General features: G+C 34.8%; 1 protein-coding gene across 2 annotated transcripts in view; it reads left to right on the plus strand.

The window, feature by feature from the left end:
* Nucleotides 1–20384, plus strand: part of pou2f1a (POU class 2 homeobox 1a) — a 34464-nt gene continuing 14080 nt past the window's right edge. The window contains exons 1-3 of one of the 2 annotated variants that reach the window (XM_066706298.1): nt 1–167; nt 16474–16539; nt 18212–18300. In XM_066706298.1, coding sequence (XP_066562395.1) covers nt 122–167; nt 16474–16539; nt 18212–18300 — 201 coding nt within the window. In that variant the 5' untranslated portion in view covers nt 1–121. The remainder of the gene's footprint in view (nt 168–16473; nt 16540–18211; nt 18301–20384) is intronic. The other variant, XM_066706299.1, reaches the window with a different exon arrangement.

The following is a 20384-nucleotide window of genomic DNA, read 5'->3' on the forward strand; positions in this document are numbered from 1 at the left end:
TGCGCATTTAATTTTGTAAATTAAAAATAACGACGTTGAGACGTGTAATGCAAATGCTTATGTTAGCGCGGGGTGTGTAGTTCTCTGTCTCGGGGTTGGGATTTCGGGTTAAATATTCAAAATGGCGGACGGAGGAGCAGCGAGTCAAGATGAGAGTTCAGGACCAGGTAATCATTACTGCATTTTACATATTCATATTCATATTCAAACACTCTTTCTCTCAACCCCGATCAGGAGGGGGGGAGAATCAAAACAAAAAACTTAGCATAATTTATTAGTAATCAGCATCATTATAATTAATACATAGATATTTCACAGACTCTGCTGGAGCAAAAGGGGGATTGCGATGCGATGGCAAATTTATATATAAAAAACCATTCCCCCCTCTTTGTGTGATTAGAGAGCACTGTGCACTTTACATATTCATATTCTCGCGGAGTTTCCGTGGTTTAGCATATTTTATTAGTAATCAGCATCTCGACACTGTAATTTGTGCGAAAATAGCTGGGATTGTAGAAAGCCTGGTTAAAACGCTAATAAATAGCTAAGCGTTGCTGCTTTGTGTTTTGTGTTGCACTCATTAAGTTGCACAGTTTACATATTCATATGCTTGCCGGCGAGTCCACGGCTACGGATATTTTGTCATTGTTTTTTTGTTTGAATTATCAATACTGATTTGAAACCACTGTCTTTATGGTATATAATTGTAACGATGTACCGCAGTCGTTTTAATGATTTTTTTTTAATCCTTTGTGCCTTTTGCACAAAGCGTGCATCTTTGCATATTCATACATCCCCACAGTGAACCTAAGGTTTAGCATATTTTATTAGCATGATTTGGTATTATTACAATGTTCAGAAACGGATGTAAAACAGAAGGTCTGGCTAGATAGAGAAAATGGAAGCATGTTGGGCTGGTTGTTTGATGGAAAGGCTTTGGGTCTTTGAGGGTAACATGCAGTTCATATTGGGTTATTTTACAGTACACATGTACCCCCTCTAAAGTGCGGTTCTGTTAGATACGCCTTTTGATAGAAAATCCGTGTATGTAATGCAAAACACACGGACATCAAATTAGAAATGGGTTGTGCATCTGTTGTTTACAACGTTAATTCATTTGTTCCCCCATTATGCTTGTTCTTACCGCTGGAGAGATGCATGTATGTACCTGGTTAGAAAGGTCAGGGGTGCAGTTTTCAATAGCTTACACTTGAAATTGAACTGTGATTTTAATTTAGCATAGCGCAATATCATATTTGAAAACCCCTTTCTTCTCTTCAAGTGTTAAAGGGCTTGTTATTTAACGGGTTTCTGTGCAGTAACGTTACGAATTTATTTTTGTAGGAAAAACTACATTTTCTGAATATATTATTGCTATGGTGATAGTGCTGTAGGCTGACTTTGCTTTCTTATGTTCACGTTACATCTGGGGGTTTTCTTGAGCCGAGAAGTTGGTAAATACAATGCAGAATTAATGTTTGAAAACTACGATTTTGAAAAATAATGTGATAAGATTCATATCACTACATGCTAACCTTGAATTTATACCCAAAAAGCAATTGTTTCTATTTTTAAGGCAGTTGTAATTGTAGTGAAACCAGTGTTCACAACCCCCTTTTAAATCGCATACGGGTTTATTTTATTGTATGGGGGGTGGGGAGATGCAATAGACCTTTAACAGTAACTTGAAGAGAAGTGGTGTCAGCGCAGTACTGTGCTAATTGTACTAAAATGTTGCTAGTATTGCAAATTACCATTTAAGAGTGGTTAAAATAATAAATACGAATTGACGTGTAATGTAGCCTATAGATGAATAGAACAGTAGCCTATATCAACACTGTGAATGTTCTAAATTAAGTTGTTTCTTATTATATACATACATAAAATCAGAACTAGATCGTTGCTTTCGAATAGAAGCTGAATGTTGTTGGTGTTCTATACAGTAGTGGTGTGGGTGGCGTTTGTTTACGATGTCTGAATATATTAAAGTCTCATTAGAATGTCTAATTTGGGGAGGTTTCTTTTATTTAAAATGGCTGCTTGGATCCCCGCCTCTCATGTTTAGTAATTTCAATCTTTAAGCAACCACTAGTCTGTTTATATTTTATATCGAAACATGTGCGTTTGTGGTTCAGATGAGTCTTTTTCTGGACAAACGAGGCCTACTGCATCCGCCCAGGCTCCCAGCTTCCACGCAAGGCCCTGGCTTCACGACAGAGAGAGAAATCAGCAGGCCCCGATGTTTTTATTTATTTATTTATTTATTTATTTATTTAGTCATTCTTTTGTGTGCACCTTACGTAGCATTTTTAAACGGTTTTCTTTTCTGGTCTATCAATTTCAGTCACTTGGGTTATATTAATTATTGAATTTTTTTTTTTTTTTAAGCCTAATCAGGCAGTTGTTGCAAGATATGTCAGTAACCTGATATTGTATATATTTATTTTAAACCACGGATTATTATTATTATTATTATTATTATTATTATTATTGTTTCTGAATTTAGCGCTTCTGTGTTACAGGACTTGTGATCCGTCTGTTGCATGCACATTACTCAAGCAGTTTACACAAATGTTTCTATTCCCTTTGTCCAAATGTTTATTATTTGTATTATTGCTAATATTCGCACAATTGTACAAGAATATTTAATCTGTGTACTATGTATCGATTTTTACGAAATTAACGGTTTGTATATTTTTTAGGAATATGTATTTATGAAGTAACCAAACGCAGACGCAAAAAAACGACAATTTAGATTGTATTTTTTCAATCTTATCATGTCGTCACGGTTTCTAGTGCATCTCAACGTGAATATAATTCTGTAGCTGTAAAACAAAATAAAGTACTTTCGTCGATTCTGTGTAATTCCTATGAGCTTTAGCAGAAATTACCTGTCTATTATGAATGTCTACAATAAAAGTAACCTTGCATTCACTTATTGTAAACTTTAAGAATACTTAACTAGAAGTTAATGACTTTATGTAGTCTACATTGAGAATTGTTAGTTTTGTTTTATGGAACAGTTTTCAGGGAACATAAAGATATTTTACATCATCTTACATTAATCGTCTTAATAGATGTTTCATGTATTTTTCATAATTACTCAAAAGGTGGCTCATTTTACCAAGTGGAATTTGCTCCTACACTGTGACTTCAGCTTTGTTATTGAGCAAGTCTGTGCCATACCCTCCTTTGTTTGAGGGCATCCCTTTCCATACATCTGTTTTTAGTGGTAAAATGATGTTAATATGGTGTCCTGGCTTTCGCTTCAAGAACAAACATTATTTTATATTTTTTCATTTTAGAAACTCATCTAATCTCACTGTACACTATTATGTTTATGCCAGTTTGTTGTGGCTTTGTCACTTGGAATCAAACATGGCAGCAAGGTGTAGGCTGTAATTTCTGGGCTGAATGATCACTTTTTAGCAAACAGTTTTTTATACACCTGTTTAGTACTTACTGTGTTGCAATTTGACTTGATGTTTTAGTGGCAGCAAATGTTTAGTGCATTTCAAGTGTGGGATCCAATCAACTATGACATTTCCGCTCAATTAAAGTTAGGTGATTGTGAAGGCCCATCCTTGTGATACTCTTCCTTTTTATGAAACTGTGGATGACTTGCTTTGTGCATCAAATCCTTGCCAAGCTGAAATGTAAAGTTACACCCAATGAGTCTTGGAGTTGTAGTTCAGAAGGGCACAGCCTGTGTTAATGAGTGGGTCACATTTGCAACCCTTAATCCTGCTTGTGTGCTGCAAGAGTCTCTTGAGCACGTTCACAGGCAACAATGTGCATCTATCTAATGTATATGACTTTCAAGTAAAATTGTAATGCTTCTTGGATGAACACACACACTACACACGCACAGTTGGCATACCACTACACTTTGATTTCGAACAGTAGCATGTTTGGTATGTTGCAGCATTCTGAGATTCTTTCCAGTATTTAAAGGCCTAACGTTTCCCCACAGTAAGATGGAATGGTCTCCATATTTCACAGTAGGTACTGTAACTTTTACAGGTTTCTCCTTTTTGACTCCTGCATTGAAAAATAACTTAATATTTGACTTCTCAGACCAGATGATGGTAAAGGCTTGTTTTAGACTTGTTTGTGCACAGAATGCCATTTAGTTGTGTATTGTGATAATGCTGACATCTTGGCCTGCGTCCATTATTAGCCCATTCAGGTATTGTATTGTTCTCTTCAGCTGGTTTTAGGGATATTTTCTCTTTTAATATAATGTAAAAAGGGCACTTTGATCTTTCATATACTGCATGGTATAGTTCACATGTTTATTTTTGAGCAGTTATTTTACTTTTATACAAATATATACATTTATAATATTCTTTGTATCTTTGATACAAAGTCTTCTGAAATGCAGTATGTGGAAAGTCTCTTTTGGAGCCATCTTGTCATTTTGTTATAAAGATTTACCAACATTTTACACATCATTTTTGAACTTTGCCCTATAAATTGAACCATTAGTGTCAGAGATGTGTTTTTTTATTTCTAAACCTAGGAAAGGATCAAGTATATTTGTATCTTTATGCATATATCATTTTGTGTGTACATATGTGTGTGTAACTCTTTTTCTGCATCATGGAATTTCAACCTTGAGAAACGAAACTGAGCTACACTGCAGGGGATGCAACCCATTTAAACAATTTCTCTGTAGCAGTCATCTTTTTCTTTTTAAAATTCACTTTGAAACATTTACCTGCCACATTGATTTTGATTGGCATTTTGTAGTCCCACCAATCTTCATGTGTTTAGAAAAGACTTAAAGTTCTGCCTTAATGAAATGTATTTTTTAAACCCTACTTTAAATGACAGTCAGTTTGTTTTACTTTAGATTAAAACACTATACTATATGCGAGACCGTATCTGGTACTACACTGAACACAATGGAATGGCTCATTTTAGTACAAGGAATAACTATTTAGTCCTTAATTTGTTTAGGTAGTAATTGAACATAAGAACAGCTTAGAAATGTGTGGAACCCCCCCCCCTCCCCCCCCCCCAAAAAAAGAAGAAAAATCAGCTCTAATGCATTAATTGAAATGATTGGCAATCTTGAGCTTTTCTCCCATCTTGTGATTTAATCATGAAATATATTAGAATTGCAAATGGAGTAACATCTAATATTTAATAGCTGTCTTCAATAAATGAAAGTGCATTATCACTAACCGTTAAAGAATATGATCATAGAACAAATCTTTCCAATAACAAATACTCAAAATACATTTACTGTCTGTTGCATGTTATGATGTTAAACTGTGCTTATCAGTCAAAGCAGTTTAAATCTGTGAAACTATCAGATTGATTTTATATATTTAAAACCACAATTCTCAAAAAGTAAAAATGCAAATACACATTTTTATTATTCATGGTAAATATTTAGTCGAAGGCTTGTAATTTGTTTTCATTTGTATCCCTTTGAATCATAGTAGTGACATTTAGTGGTAGAGACACTTAACCATTGTTCAGACATTCCTATTACAATGTATGTAGCTCTGCAAAAACTTTATAGGCCTAGTTATATTTTGGTGTCAAAGTTCCAGTGTTATTACAGCTTTAATTGAGATTTACAGACTTAGTTTATATTATTGCATTTCACCAATATGTTAATTTTGATAACTTGTCAGTGATATAGGTGTTCCCTCATTTTGACACTACTGAACTTTTAAGTGCTGAATTTTCTTCCATACAATAATTGCCCCTGATGATATTCAAACATAAGAGCAGTTTAGTTTTGAATGTGTTGTTGACATTTTATTTATAGAACTTTGGTAATATTTTTTTTTAGAAGAGGCTTAGTTTATTTAAAAAATTGGTTTTTATGTACCTTTTATATTTTTCAATATTAAAACCATCTGATCACAAAATAAATATAACTAGAAATGCAGTACACAGTGCTTAGTACCCCCAGTTAATGTAACTAAAGTCTGTTAAATGTTTGTATTGTGTAGTGTACATTAGTTTAGTGTCTTTAGGCAAATTCAGTTGTCCCTATGCCAGACACTTTTCTGAAACAATGATTCCTAAAGTAACAGGAGTAAATTTATATTTGGAATGCAGTCTGTTAGTTTGTAGTTGATCAAATGTCAGTTGTGCTCTAGGTCTTCATATGTTCGCTCTGAGGTGACTGACTTTACGGCCATTATAAGCATCTTTCCTGTGTACAACATTACAGTACAGATGTTGCAAATTGTCTGGGGAATCTAGTATATTCCACAGTACTGAAGGTGAAATTGCTGTGGCCTTCATTACAGAGTACTTTTGTGGAACCTTACTTGTGATGTGAAAGGCAGTCCTTTAAACAATAAGATTTCATAATTATTTGGCTATATTTATTTGTGGAATTCTGGATTTAAAGATTTTAAGGATGAAAAAAAGCAACAATTCTGTGTTGCATTAGTCCACCACAAAAGTGCCTTTATGTTTGTTTTGTTTTGTTTTATTTAGGCAGATAAGAGTTGGTGAGTATAGATGCATATCATTCAATCCCCCAAAACTCACTTTAAAAGCTCTCCATTGTAGTTGCTGTAAGTGACTGATTTATTTCAGTTTTAATGTTGCCTGACTGGATAAATATATTCTGTATTTTTTTTTTCTTCCCCCTTTATAGATTTGGCAGTATGCATCTCATGTATTGAAATACAAATTTGTAAACTCAGAATAATTTCATTACTTGTTTATAAAAGCACTTCATAACAACCCAAGCGGTGCCTTGGTTTAATCATTATAATCAGTTGGCTTCTGTGTCAAAAATATGAACCATAGTTCGTACCAAGTGTTTCTCTTTTTCTTTTTTCATCTTCCAAGATCAATCATTAGTAAAAACAAAAAAACAACTGAACTATTTGAACAACAGGGGAAACCTGTAGGCTAGTGAAACCTCTCTCTCTCTCTCTCTTTAACGGAGTATGAACAGCTGCTCAAGCTGGGCTTTTGTTTTGCATAACAGTTGATGGAATATGACTGGTGTTTTTTTTTTTTTGTCCCCTTTGAACATTACAGTTGGTAATGAAAACTCATTTACAAAGGTTTTTTTTTTTTTTTTTTAAACAAAATATCTATTAAGTAAAATCATCATAATTACAATATCCTCTAATTAAAATGTCAGGTTTTTGCAACGGAGGGTAAGCTGATTCTCAGTCATCCTCACTGCCACTGTAAGCATCACAGAGCAGTGTACAGGTGGGGCAATAACGGTTTGGAAGCCTGTGTGGTGGAAATGAAAGCCTGTGTGATGGCCTAGCTAAGTTATATTTTTACATTTTGTTTATTATTTGTTTTTAGAAAAATAGACCTGTGGTTTGTTATTAAGTATTTTCACTTGGAGAGATAAGTGATTTTATTGATTTTAACTGGTGCATTGATTATCTGATTTTCATTAATGTCTCTAAAAACCCTGTATTGGTAAATTGAGGATACAGGATGTTATCTTATCTCTTAGGAGATTCTGTTTGTACGTGACTGTTCATGCTATATCTCTGAAGAATGGAAGTTGTTTACTTTAATGAATTCTGAGTAAGTCAAGTACTTTGGTGCTCTGTTTGTTCAGCAAGTCCCCAGATGTGGGACTAGGTGTATCATACCAGTGTATGATGTGTAATTTCTGTTTTTCATCATTTAGGTCGTTATCCTAAATTATTTCTCTTGGATAATGAACCAAACATGTTGTTTGGTCACCAAAAAATAATAATGTATAAGCTATTTTAATTGTTTTAAAAAGTAAACCTTAAATTGCACCTTAAAGTCTTAATTAGAATTTGTAAAATATTTGTTCTAATTTGTTTAATAAATATTCATACCACTAAAGATGTTCATTCGTACTTTGTTTCCTTTTCCTTTTTCTGTTTCTGATGTTTCTTAATGTTAAAATGTGTAACATGTTACATAAAAACCGTTAACTGAAAAAATAAAACATCACAACGTATGTTTGTCACTCCAGGCATTATTTATTTACATTGTCCTGTTTTGTGCTTACCCTCTTTCTATGTGTGTGGCTTTTCTAAATTGATATGGTTAATAATTCAGGTTAGGTTTCATTCACATGAAATATATATTTTTCCATATCATCCAAGTCTCATTATTGCGTTGCACTGCATATTTTTGAATTTCAATAATATTTATTGCATTTCTATTTGTTTGGCTGTGAAAATGTAATTATAGCAGTTTTTTCTGTATGTGTAGGTCAAGCTTCTAATACGTCCTTGTAGTGTTGTCGGAAAGGTTCCTCTGAAATGTGCTTTGGCAGGCCAGCCTTTTCTCTTCAAAATCCAGTCCACGCAACAGAACATTAGGGCTGCAGTATCCGCTAGCAACACTGTAAGCTTAGGGCTCTGGCCCTGCTGCACTAGTCATCATAGTGATTCTGAACCTGGTCAGTCCTAGTGGTGCATGGAGATTTGTTTTACATCTTGGGGTATCAAGTATGGGTACATAGCTGAACCAATACATTCTGGATTGTGCAGGCCAACCTGTACTGCATGTGAAAGCCTTTAACTGTCCAGCCACCCAACTGCTAGTTGTATTCTCGCATCAATTTGCATTTAAGTTGTAATTTTGTTTCATGCCTCTGTTTCACTTATTCAGGCAATTGATTGCTCCCAGTGTTTGTCTTTCGTGGGATATTTTTGACCACAATTGTGTGCACTCATAACAAAAGTATTTTAGAAAGAGGTGGCATAGACAAACTGTGGATTGAAGTTAAATTAATATTGTAACAGATTTTTTGATATTAGTAATATTTTGCATATACGTGAAATGTATCATTAGAATTTTTACAATTATTTGAATATGTCCAGTTTTTCATTGGCTGATGCTTCTATAGTATAAAGGTATTTTACATTTTGTCATCTTATCTGCATTATCAAATTAAAGTTGGCATAATGAAGTGCTAATTCAAATTTCTATTAATTAGTCAATTGGCATAAGGAATAATTTTGTGTTTTTTCTCATTCCAATGAGATATTTATTTACATATATATTTTAATGAGAACTAAGGTTTTCCAGTTTTGTATGATTTATGATTTTTTTGTATACATTGCTAGGACAGCTGGGATAATTAATCAAATCGATTATTTCAATATTCAACCATTCTTTGGGTATTATAGTTCTTGTATTCATGACTCGCGTTCACACAATTTAGTTTCTTGCAGCATTTATGCTTTGACTTCTTAATGAGCACTAAGTGTTTGGATGTTGCTATGGTAATGTAGTGAAACATAGTGAAAATGGCAGACTGGGGAGAGAAAAGGAGCAAGACTGAGAAGAGTGTCAGGGTGCCAGCAAATGGTTCAGGACAGCGCTATCAAGCGCTGTGAGGAATTTTGTTCGATCAGCCTACTTGTAACCTGGAATAATGTGTTTGTTTCAGACATGAGTTTTTTCAGATTTTGGTCATATTCAGGCAACGTGATAGATCTCTACAGGTGTCAAAAAAAAAAAAAAAAAAGCTGTCAATCATTGATGCTTGTGAATCTTCACGAATGAAATAAATGAATTCAGCTATTAAAATTAGTTTTGCTGGTCCTGGTTAGATGAAGAAGTTGAAGTAAATGTATTCATTTACCAAACAGTAGAGGCAAGGCAACTCACATTTAAACTGGCATTAAACAAAATCAACAGCCCTGGTAAAGCAAATTCCTAGTGGTGTACTGACTAGCTAGACTATAGAGTGTGAGGTAGATCCCGTTTACACCATTGATTGGTTACTCATAGCTGTAGATGTCTGGTTACACTAATTATATTTTGTCATTATTGCGTATGATGTTACTGATGTTTAGGTCTCGACTTAGATCAAATGTAAATGTTTTAATGGACTCAAAGTAGGTAGTAAATTATATTATTATAACCGTACATTGGCTAAACTTAGTTTTTCTTAAAGCCTATTTAAGTATTTTATGTGTTAACATGAAAAATAATTATAACTGTCAATGCATTTGATAATTTATCGTATAGAAACTGTCACCGTAGTTTAGTATTTTAAGTGCCACTTTATTTATATTTCTGTTGACATCTGTTTTTTTTTCTTGTTTAACAACTATCCTACTATTAAAGTACTACTGCTACTACCACTACCCAATGCCCACTGTCCTCTTTTGGGCATTGTAATTGCCTTGTCTATAAATATTTTCAAATTGCTCTTGAAATTACAGTTTCATGAAGTGGATAGGATGTGTTTTATTCATGTACTTCTGGTAGCTGTTGGTTAATGATATTTGACATTGTTCATGGTTTATTTTGTATTGTTGTAGTGAAAGATACACCCACAAAATAGCAAAAGGTCCCGCAGTAGCCTTGCCCCTGTACCCCAATATATGACCTTTATTGCCCCACCTATATATTGTTGCTATTGCTGCTTCATTTCTGCATTTGAAATATTTTTCTGGCACCTTCTTGTCTTTTATTTAATAACATGTTTGCCTGTGTTACAGATTGCTCATATGTCAGGTTTACATTTTATAAGGTTCAAATATTTTGTTTATTTTGCCTGCATCTTGTAAAGCAAGACATGCATTCAAACTGCTAGCTATGAACTGGGAGTATTCTATTTATACAAAAATATAAATTTGGATAGAGATCATGAACAAACAAATGAAATCTTTAGAGTTATTTCCCAATACCATTTAGTCTTGGTGTTGGCATTGAATAACAAAAAAACAAAAAACAAAAAAAAAAAAAATATATATATATATATATAGTTATCAATTAATTGAAAAAAAAACCTATTGAATTTGCAACATTTAAAAAATCTCTAATTGCAAGTAATAAGTGTTGTTTATTGTAGTTTTTCCAGTGCATGTTTACTGTCTGTCTTCCTGATCAGAAAAATAAACTACAATACACACTGTTTAGATGGGCTTAAAAGAAAAAAGACGTTACAGCAATGTTTTCACTACCAATGAGGTTGGAATGTCAAAGCCAAAATCGGTTCAAGAGCCGTGATCTTGGTGCTTGCCCCACAAGCTGGGGGCAGATGTGCCTCTGATGGTCTGAAGAAGTTGTTTTCTCAACTCAAAACAATGAAAAATGTGTTCTCTCAGTACTTTTGAGGATAATCATGCCTGCACTGAGAACCTGTTTCTCAGGGAGACTGTGTTCTGAATCTGAAGGGGATTTTTGACACAAACTGTGATCCATTCATTTTATTAGCCCCACGTGATTGTAATTAATTGTACTAAAACACAAACAGTGTAAAATGCTTAACGTGTTGTAGGGAAGTGTTGCCAGCTGGTTAGTATAATATGGATGGTCCTGGCATACTCCTGACTGCACACTTCTTAATATGAATTTCAGCTACACACTTCACACACTGTGAGGTGCTACGCTTGCCTCCCCCATGTAACTGTCAGTTTTGATCCTGGAACACCTTACTTATTTTCAGGTCATAATGGTGATTTTTTTTTTTTTTTTTTTCTATTTATTTTTATTTTTTTCTATTTATTTTTATTTAGCATATATAATGAATTCTGTGGAGTCACATGCATTTCAAATGACAGGCTCCAAAGTCTTGTGATGTTTGTCCTGAAAAAGCAAGAATATTATTTTTCCCGTTATACAGTTTCTTCCTGGTGGGATGTTCTACATCTGTCTAATGTGTAACTGTTGGCGGTGTATCTTTAATTTATTTTTCTCTCCCCCTACTGTTCAAAGTTTTGTGGGGTTAAAGGAAATTAGGTGTACTCATCTTCTAAAGGGCATGCGCTCTCCAAATCCCACATGCTGAATATATTTGGGCTGTTGGGAGAACTCTGCATATAACTGAAAAGGCTTGTATAGTGTGGTCTTTTTAAAATCTATATATTTTTTTTTATATACATGCTTTCACTCTGTGTACATCTCACTTTATTCAAATTCTAAAGCCTATTTCTCCTGAGAGTTTTTAAAATTACAAACCTGACCTTTCTTTTTCCTCTGGGCTCACACTTTAATGCTTTTTTCCCTTGTCTGCTTCCGACATCCAATCCTCAGGGGAATGTTAACACTGCATTTTGTTGCCACAGTGAAGAAGCTTTTGTTGCATCTTTTTTAGCCTGAAAAATTGATGTGGAATTTAGTGCATTACTTTAATCCAGAGCTACTCTAAGGCTTTCTTTACCTGATATTCAGGCCAGTGGCTCGATTTGTATTAATGACCTACAGATATTAGTACACAGTAGCAGCCTATTGTACACGTGGTGAAAAAGGAGGGTTCCCCCCACCCCCCTTCTCTGGACTTCTAGAGTTGGGAGCCTTTATGTTTGGATTTATTATGGATTAGTCAGACAGTCTGAGTTGAAACAGGGGAGAGGCAAGTAAAGCCTTTATTTGTAAGAATTTCACATTTTCAGTCTCAGGTTTTTTTTGTCCTTGGTGACAGCATGCTGTTAAGGGGATTTTAATGCTTCTGTTCCTTTTATGTTTGCAAAGCCATAATTGGCATGACCACAGCAAGTGGTCAAACTTTCCATCCAATCACATGAATATATCCTGTTAACTGTAGCCAGCTGTGCATATTATTATGGTAGCTCAGGAGGGATTATGGGTTAAATCTGTGTAAATTACTAAAAAATAGGACCACACCTGGTTTATTTTAATCTGTTTTTATTTTAAGGGGTTTGCACCATAGACTTATGCAATTATGATGGGTTATGTTTGGTTCAAGGAATACAAGTGAATACATATTTCTTGTCTTTTTTTTTTTTTGTGCCTTCTGTTTTTCAGAGGAATGAAGCCAATGTTACAGAATTAATTTCATAAACATTAATACATATTTTAATTTATTTTGCCCTCTCTGGTTTATTGTGCATTAACACTTTGAAAAGATGGTAAACCTCTTGAATGGCGGTTTAACGATTACCTCTGTCAGGTTGCGACCCTAATGAACTTACAGATGTAATGGCTATGGGCTTTGAGAAGTCTTTGAGTGCTGCCGGTGGGAGGTCCTCAATTAAAAAAAAAAAAAAAAAAAAAAAAAAAAAGCATCTAATCTTGCCGTCTCATCTCCTGTTTGCCTTCTCCCAGCATGGCAAATTAGTTGATGCTTTACGGCAGCCACCGCAGTGCCAGTACCCCATATGAAAAGCTGGAAGAAAAAAAAACTAAGAACAAAACAAAAGGAACAAACACTTAATGGGAAACAAAGTGCTTACAGTAGGAATCCACACTGTTGTGGACTCAAAATGCTCCATTCATTCAAGCCCAAGTTTATCTTATTCTCAACTGCAGCCTATAGTATCGCAGAGGTTGTGATCAACACTGATTAAAATCTGGGAAGTAAATTAAGAGTTTTGGTCACCATTTTCTGACTTGCAAATGAAGGATCTTTATCGAGGTATCATTGCAATAGAAAAATGAATGACACTGTTCCACTGAAAGGATCAACAAAGGTGCTGATTTGCATTCAAATAAATGTTGAGATCAGATTGGTAGGGGTGGGTGGTGTTAGAGGTGGTCCTGCTACTGTGCTCAATAAATATACCCAGCCCCCTTGATAATTTGCAACGTGCACTTTTTTTTGTTTTTTGAGGGCTGTATTTTAACATTGACAGTGTGTAATTAGTGTATTGTTAGCTTGTTTGTGGTTTGTGCTGTGTATTGGAGGACGACAGTATTTACTACTACTCTTTTTGTAGGATACAGTTGATGCAGAGCCCCATGTGCAAAGCCTCATCATGAATCCATTTTCTAGTGTTAATGCACCATACCAGACAGCCCTAGAATTCATTGCTGTAAATCATGATAAGTGTGAGTCTCACTTCAAAGTTGCAACACTATCTGGACTTCTAATGTACAGCAGATAAATGAATAGAATCAGTTAGGTAATACCAATAAATCCTGTTTATAGTTGCATTTTTCATTTAAGATGTATTACTTTTTGGGAGGTGAAATTTCTGCATAAGTATAAAGACAGATTTATAAAATTGGATGAAATCCTTTGTTGTGGCAGACATTCACTGTATCTTAAACTCTGCTACCTACAGTAAAATAAATGAACTGATGCATGTTTTGAGTTTTTGCTTTCTTTTCAATGGAGACCACTTTGTGCTTTCCATTATTTTAAAACCTACCCCCCAGGCAGAGAGCTACACTCTGATGCATACATAGGCTTGTGAAACCAAAATCATTCTTTGCATTTGTTTTCTATATTGGACTTTTTATTTAATATGCAACAGTGACTCTGGATGTAGAATTCTTTCCGACACCCCCCCATATTGCTTCTTAACCATATAAATGTCATATTCTATATGAATTTGCATGCTGGAACAAATTTAGTATTTTTTTCTTTCTGACACTGATGTTTTCTTTGGAGAATGGTTAAACTGATGTACAAGACTGTCTTGAGTGTACAGGTATTGAGTTTTTGCAGCTGGGAAGAATTTTTATTTAGCATTAGCTACTGATACATTTACATTTACATTCCCTCTTTAAAGAATATTCTCTGCTTTGTACAAAAGAGTGGTTGACTGCTTGCTCTGAGACAATAAAACAGCCTACTGTCTAGTCAAATTTTATATGCAACTTGCATCAAATAAAATCTCTTGCTGTGGCATCTTGAATTTCCAGCTAATGCACAACTAATGCATTACTTTAAAGTAATGCCCAAAATGCTGAATAACTTCTTAAATTAACAGCAAAGGGAATCTAATGCTAGCTAAATATGCAAATCCACTTTTTTCTCCTATATGCGTATGAACTTTATGAATTTATTTAAAAGTAAAATGCCTTTGCTGTAGGGGATCTGCCAATTATGATTTTATGTTGCTTGTTTAGAATGGAGCTTTTTTTTTCAGATATAAAGAAATGCAGGCATTATTAGTTCCTTCGCTCCAGGAAGAATTAGATTAAAAGTGCTTGAGACTGTAACATTGTTTCCAATTTGTATGTGTCACATTTGTGACATTTAACAGGCACTCTACCCGGTCATGGTGACATGTTTTGCTGCGGTCAGGGTTGACAATGCATGCAAGTAACTTCATTTTTCCCCCCTTAATTATAATGCTTGCACTCTGGTGATAATTGTCCTTTATGTGATTACTCCCTGGCTGTTGTGCTGGGTGGATTTTTTTTTTTTAAAGCTATCCAATTAATATGCTAATGAGCTGATAAATATTTATGCCAGATTTAAATTATGCAGAAAGCTTTCAGTGTACTCTGCAAAATGAATTGCTCACAGGACTTCAAAGCACACTCTGCAGCACTAACAAGGGGGGGAGATTTGCATAAGGCACTAATCAGCTGCATACTGATTAAGCTTCATTATGGAAACTGCCAGCTGCAATCTTTGTTTCTATTTTATTACAGAAAAAGGGGAACTTTTTCACACTTCAGTTGTCTTGACGATCACAGAGTAAAATAGCGAGCTGAGAGGCACTAAAAACGGCAGAGATACCGAAGTTTCCTTCAGTGTTGCATTTTCAGATTGCAGTGGCGTTACTGTTCCTGTACTGTTACATTTAACTGTGAAGTTGTAAAAGTTTGAGCAGCTAAGGGTAGTGGATTAGATTTTCTTCAAGGACTGACTGACATCATGCTGGACTGCAGTGACTATGTTGTAGGTGGGTGCCCTAAGCTCTTAAATAGATCTTATTTTAATTAAGTGTTTGACTATGCATGGCTCTGCTTCTGTATGCAGTTCCTCTACTGAATATCTAGATTAAGAGGTTTCTTGTTTAGTTTTAAATATAAGGTTTCGTTTACTGCATAGTTAAATAAGTAGGTTCTTTAACACATTATTAAAGTATTTTATTTGGAATGTGCTCCTAAGGAATCAAATTTGTTTTAAATGATTGAAAATGTAAGGTTAAAACACTGATAAGAAATGAATATATTAATCGGCACTGGTTAATTATTCCTCCTTTATGATATGTAAAGATTACGTGAAATGGTGTAGGAAATTAAAATGTGCTAATTAGAAAACTGCAATTTAAATGAATTTGCAAATTTCCTGAGTCTGTCTACAGTATTCTTTTAGCACGATAAAATCTATCCAATCCTTCAGTATTGAGTGTTATATATCCTGGTACACGTGAATTTTGTGTGGAGGTGGCAAGCTCTGCCCAAAGCCGCCTTCATCTACATCAGTTCTGTACACCAAAGATACTACTTGCCTTATTTCAATGTATACCTTTTATTCACAAAAGTAGGAACTGGTTACATTTAGATGTCATCTAAACATTAGTTTGTGTAATGTACACTGTATGGTTGTACTATGATTTTTAGCATTTTCAAGATGGTTTGCTCAAGGCATGAATTTGTTGTCTATTAAAATATCACAGATAATGTCTGTTGCTAGATGGAAAATTCACCTATTTAGACTTGGTATTTTCTTACACCTATGAAGTTCACATGTCCTTCTTTTAATAACAATGTAGTTACCTTGATGTAAGTTGTTGAACTGAACAAATTTAGATTAATAGATTTCTTGCAAATTGAGAAATTAGTGTTTTGACTAATTTATTTTTAATTTTGTGTTCCTAGAATCAAGAATGAGTAATCCGTCAGAAACCAATAAACCTTCAATGGAGAGTGGGGATAGCAGCACAGGTGAGCTTTCTGTACTATGAGTTACCTGCCTGTGATGATTTGGCTTTAATCTTGTCCTGTATTAAGATTTCTCTCGTGTAAAAGCCACTTCTGCAGTTTATTATCATCCTGAATGATTACTTGGTTTCCTGTGTCGGTGTTCTCACCTTGGTTTTAAGGTGTTTTATTATTGGACTACTGTTTTACATTAGAATGATTGGACTGCTATTTTTTCTTACTGCACTACAATCTATTGCACACATTTGTCGGTGTGAGGAAATCCAATGGGCTGATCAATTCTCAGTTTTAAAATTGAAACTGTAAATCTTTAGAATTTGTCTCAAGGTCAGCTATTCTGATATAATGGCTTCATATGAGTAAGGGTTCCATCCTGACTGTGCCTATAGTGGAATGTGTGCTTTGAGTGGGCTAGGGGCTGAAGTCAGTAAATTCACGACTTTCAGACTACTTGCTTAGGTTTAAAAGGGAGATTTCTAGATGATGGGTGAGGGGAAACAAAACAATGCCCAACCTTTAAGTGGATGTTGCCTTGGGGACAATGTCAAAGCACATTGTAGGTATGATCACAAGGTGGCAGTTAGTACTTTATTTTACCCCTTTCAAGGAATGGGGACAGACTTCAGATGCCAGTGATTAAATCATCAGTCTTTCAAAGTCAAACATAATATGCATTTACAGGAACAAACAAGTTGGATGTCTTTCCATGCTATGTTAATCTTCCCTCCAGGAAGCATCTCTTTCATTCAGGTTTTTGTTGTGGGTTTGAATGATGCCAATTAGAGATAATACAACCTTTCAGATGAAGATGTTGCAGAGACCTTTTGGGATTCATTTAAAATCAGATTACATGATCGGCGATGGTACATGGTATCATTAAAAGGCTCCTGGATTTCATAGACAACAAAGGAGACTAAACTAACATTACCTGTGAACTGGGATAGTTTAATATTCAGTAATGCAGTGGATATTTTAGTTAGATTAAAAATAATTATATAGATTGTATCTATATTTGCTCCACTGTCTTCACTCACTTTTTTTTCTAATTGATGAACAAAGGGTTCAGCTGTCCAAGAGCTTTCTGATTTTATTAATTTATTTTGAATTGCATTTGGATTGAGAACTGTTTCCACTCTTGCAGTAGGTTTAACGTTTTTGCATAATTCTCACTATTTGTTTCTGTCCAGCCTCATACATAGTTCACACATCTTCACACTTCTCTGTAGGCTGCCGAGTGCTTACGTCACAAGTAATAGGCATCCCATCACTTCAAATATTGTGATTCATAAGCTTCTCTTAAAAAAGTTTAAAAAAAAAAATGAATAATGTGCTAAAATATACCCAAATCTGGGAAACTGATTTGCATTTGGTTCTTTTATTCTTCACAGAGGAATGAGACTCGGGTTTTCTCTGTACAATTCGAATCGGTTGCTTCTGTGTTGGTGACTTTTCTCTCCTTTTCATGGAATAATTTCAGATCTCACTGTGGGTATTTAAAAATAAATTAATCACAAAACGTTGATGGTGACCTATTGAACCAACATGTATCTGTTCTAGGCACTTCTGTGTGTTAATGATGTAGCAGTAACAAAATCCTTTTGTTTGATGTAATTGTAGTGTTGAGAAATAATAACCCTTGTTTATCCCTTTTGTTTTTATTTTTTAATATATCTAGGTGCCCAAACAAATGGACTCGACTTTCAGAGGCAGTCGGTGCAAACCAGTGCAATCACAAATGCACATGCACAGGCCTTACTTCACCAGGTAAAACCTTAGGGCTATGCTTCAGAGATCACACATGCGACTGTTCATCAAAAATCACATTGCTGATCTTATGTATCTGTCTGTCTTGTTTTCCATCTGCCTATCCCAATTTGGTTTAAAAAAAAAAAAATGTTTGTGTGTGGCATGCATCACAAAATATCACACTTAAATTACACATTACGGAGACTATTTTTGGAGGTGTGTCAATGGTCAGAATTAACACCACACATTTAGAAACATTTGGAGTCTTTGTGCAGCGCATGAAAGAGCAAGAGCACAGTGTATTTATGAGTTATGTCATACAGCAGCATGGACCTTATGTTTATGGAATTTCAAGCAAATTTTAATGATCCCAATGGAGAATTTGGAGCCACCCTTTTAGAAACGCATGAAGCTGTCAAACACCCAAATCTTGCTGGGTATGAAGGAGTTCTGAGAACCGCATGTAACAAGAAATGTTGCACTCTATGTATTTTCCCTTCTTTAGAACTTGACAGTACTTAAAGATGTCCATTTTGTATACATTTTACTCCAGGTCCATCTTGCTGGAGCAAGTTTACAGGCTGCTTCTCAGACAGTAAATTTACAGGTAAAAATATCTTGCCATAAGCTTTTCTTTAGTTACACTTGTATTTGGAACAAATAATATAAATGCTACCAGTTGTTGTTTTTTAGGCATGATAAGACATTTGTGAAAGATAAAAGCAGCCCAGTAGATATGAAATCAATATACAGCAGTGGCCCTATGCAAAATTGCTGTTAACAATATGCTGGCATGTAATTTGATGATTTTTACAGTTAATAGTTGTTAATAGGTTTTTAGAGGGAAAATATATACATGTCTGTAGTTTCTAAGCACAGAGCAGTAAAATTATTCTTTAAATGCCACACTCCCTTTTTTTTTTTTTTTTTTTTTTTCCCCCCCCCCCTCTCTTCCATTTCTGCACGTTTCTCCTGTAATGCATTGAAAGGTAAAACGGGAATTAAAGATTATGCCTGACTGGCACTTCATAGTTTATTCAGTTTTTATTCACATACCAAATGCTGGTGTGGTCAAAAAAAAAAAAAAAAACTCATACCCTCTGCATTCAAATGCTTTCTACCCCCCATACTAAGATAACATCTGTTTCCATAATATTAGGGCCTCTTTTCTGGTTTCCAGCACAACTAAGGAAAAGAGATAATACATCTTAAATAGATATGTGGTAGAAAGGCAGACAAAAATGACCTTCTCTTATAAGAAGCGACAGAAGATTGCCTTGGTTTCCATGGTGAAGTTTCATCCCTTAGACAGATGTTGGCAAACAGGCTGTATCTCCAGCACAACGTGTTTACAGTCCCACTCTGTAATTATCTCAGAATGACTGGCAGAATTAATCAGCACGTTATGCTAATTAGCTTCTCTGCAGTCTCAAAAACAGGTGGTGGAAAATATGCAAATCAATGCAGAATTTACATGCACTGCATAACCAGTTTTTAATTAACATAAACCCTCTCACTGTATATCCCTGCGGGTTGCAGTATATTTTTAGTGCCATGTCTCCTTTAAATTTTTTAAAGGTACTTTGAAAAGGATAAAAAGAAAAAGGTGTTCAGCCCTTAGGTTATTTAATTTATTCACAAGTGGATGTAGTTCCACACCCTTGCCCTTGTTTAATTAGGTTTTGATTTCTTTGTGCAACCTCATTGGTTTGGCAGGAATCAAGAAAAGAGATTTGGAAAAAGTAAAAATATAAATGGAACAATACCAATGTGTTCTTCCACTATAGTGTGTGTATATACAAAATATTTTTAACATCATTTACATTCATTCTGTAGTAACTTCTAGATCTAAAGGCTGAAATTATAAAATTTGTACTTAATAGTACAAATTTAGTATAGCAGCCACTTAACTATCCTATAGCGGACTCCATCCCAGCTGCAGTTCCATTCTGGTCATGAGGTGCAGATTGCATGTTTACATCGCTGATTCCTTGATTGCATTGAAAACAACTTCCACTGACCGTGTAGAGTACCTGTTAAAATGCTGCAGCAGTTGACAAAGGTTCAGCATTGTCTTAAGATCCACATATCATTCACCTGTG

Source organism: Amia ocellicauda, chromosome 6 (genome assembly GCF_036373705.1).
Source record: "Amia ocellicauda isolate fAmiCal2 chromosome 6, fAmiCal2.hap1, whole genome shotgun sequence".
Taxonomy (NCBI): Eukaryota; Metazoa; Chordata; class Actinopteri; order Amiiformes; family Amiidae; genus Amia; species Amia ocellicauda.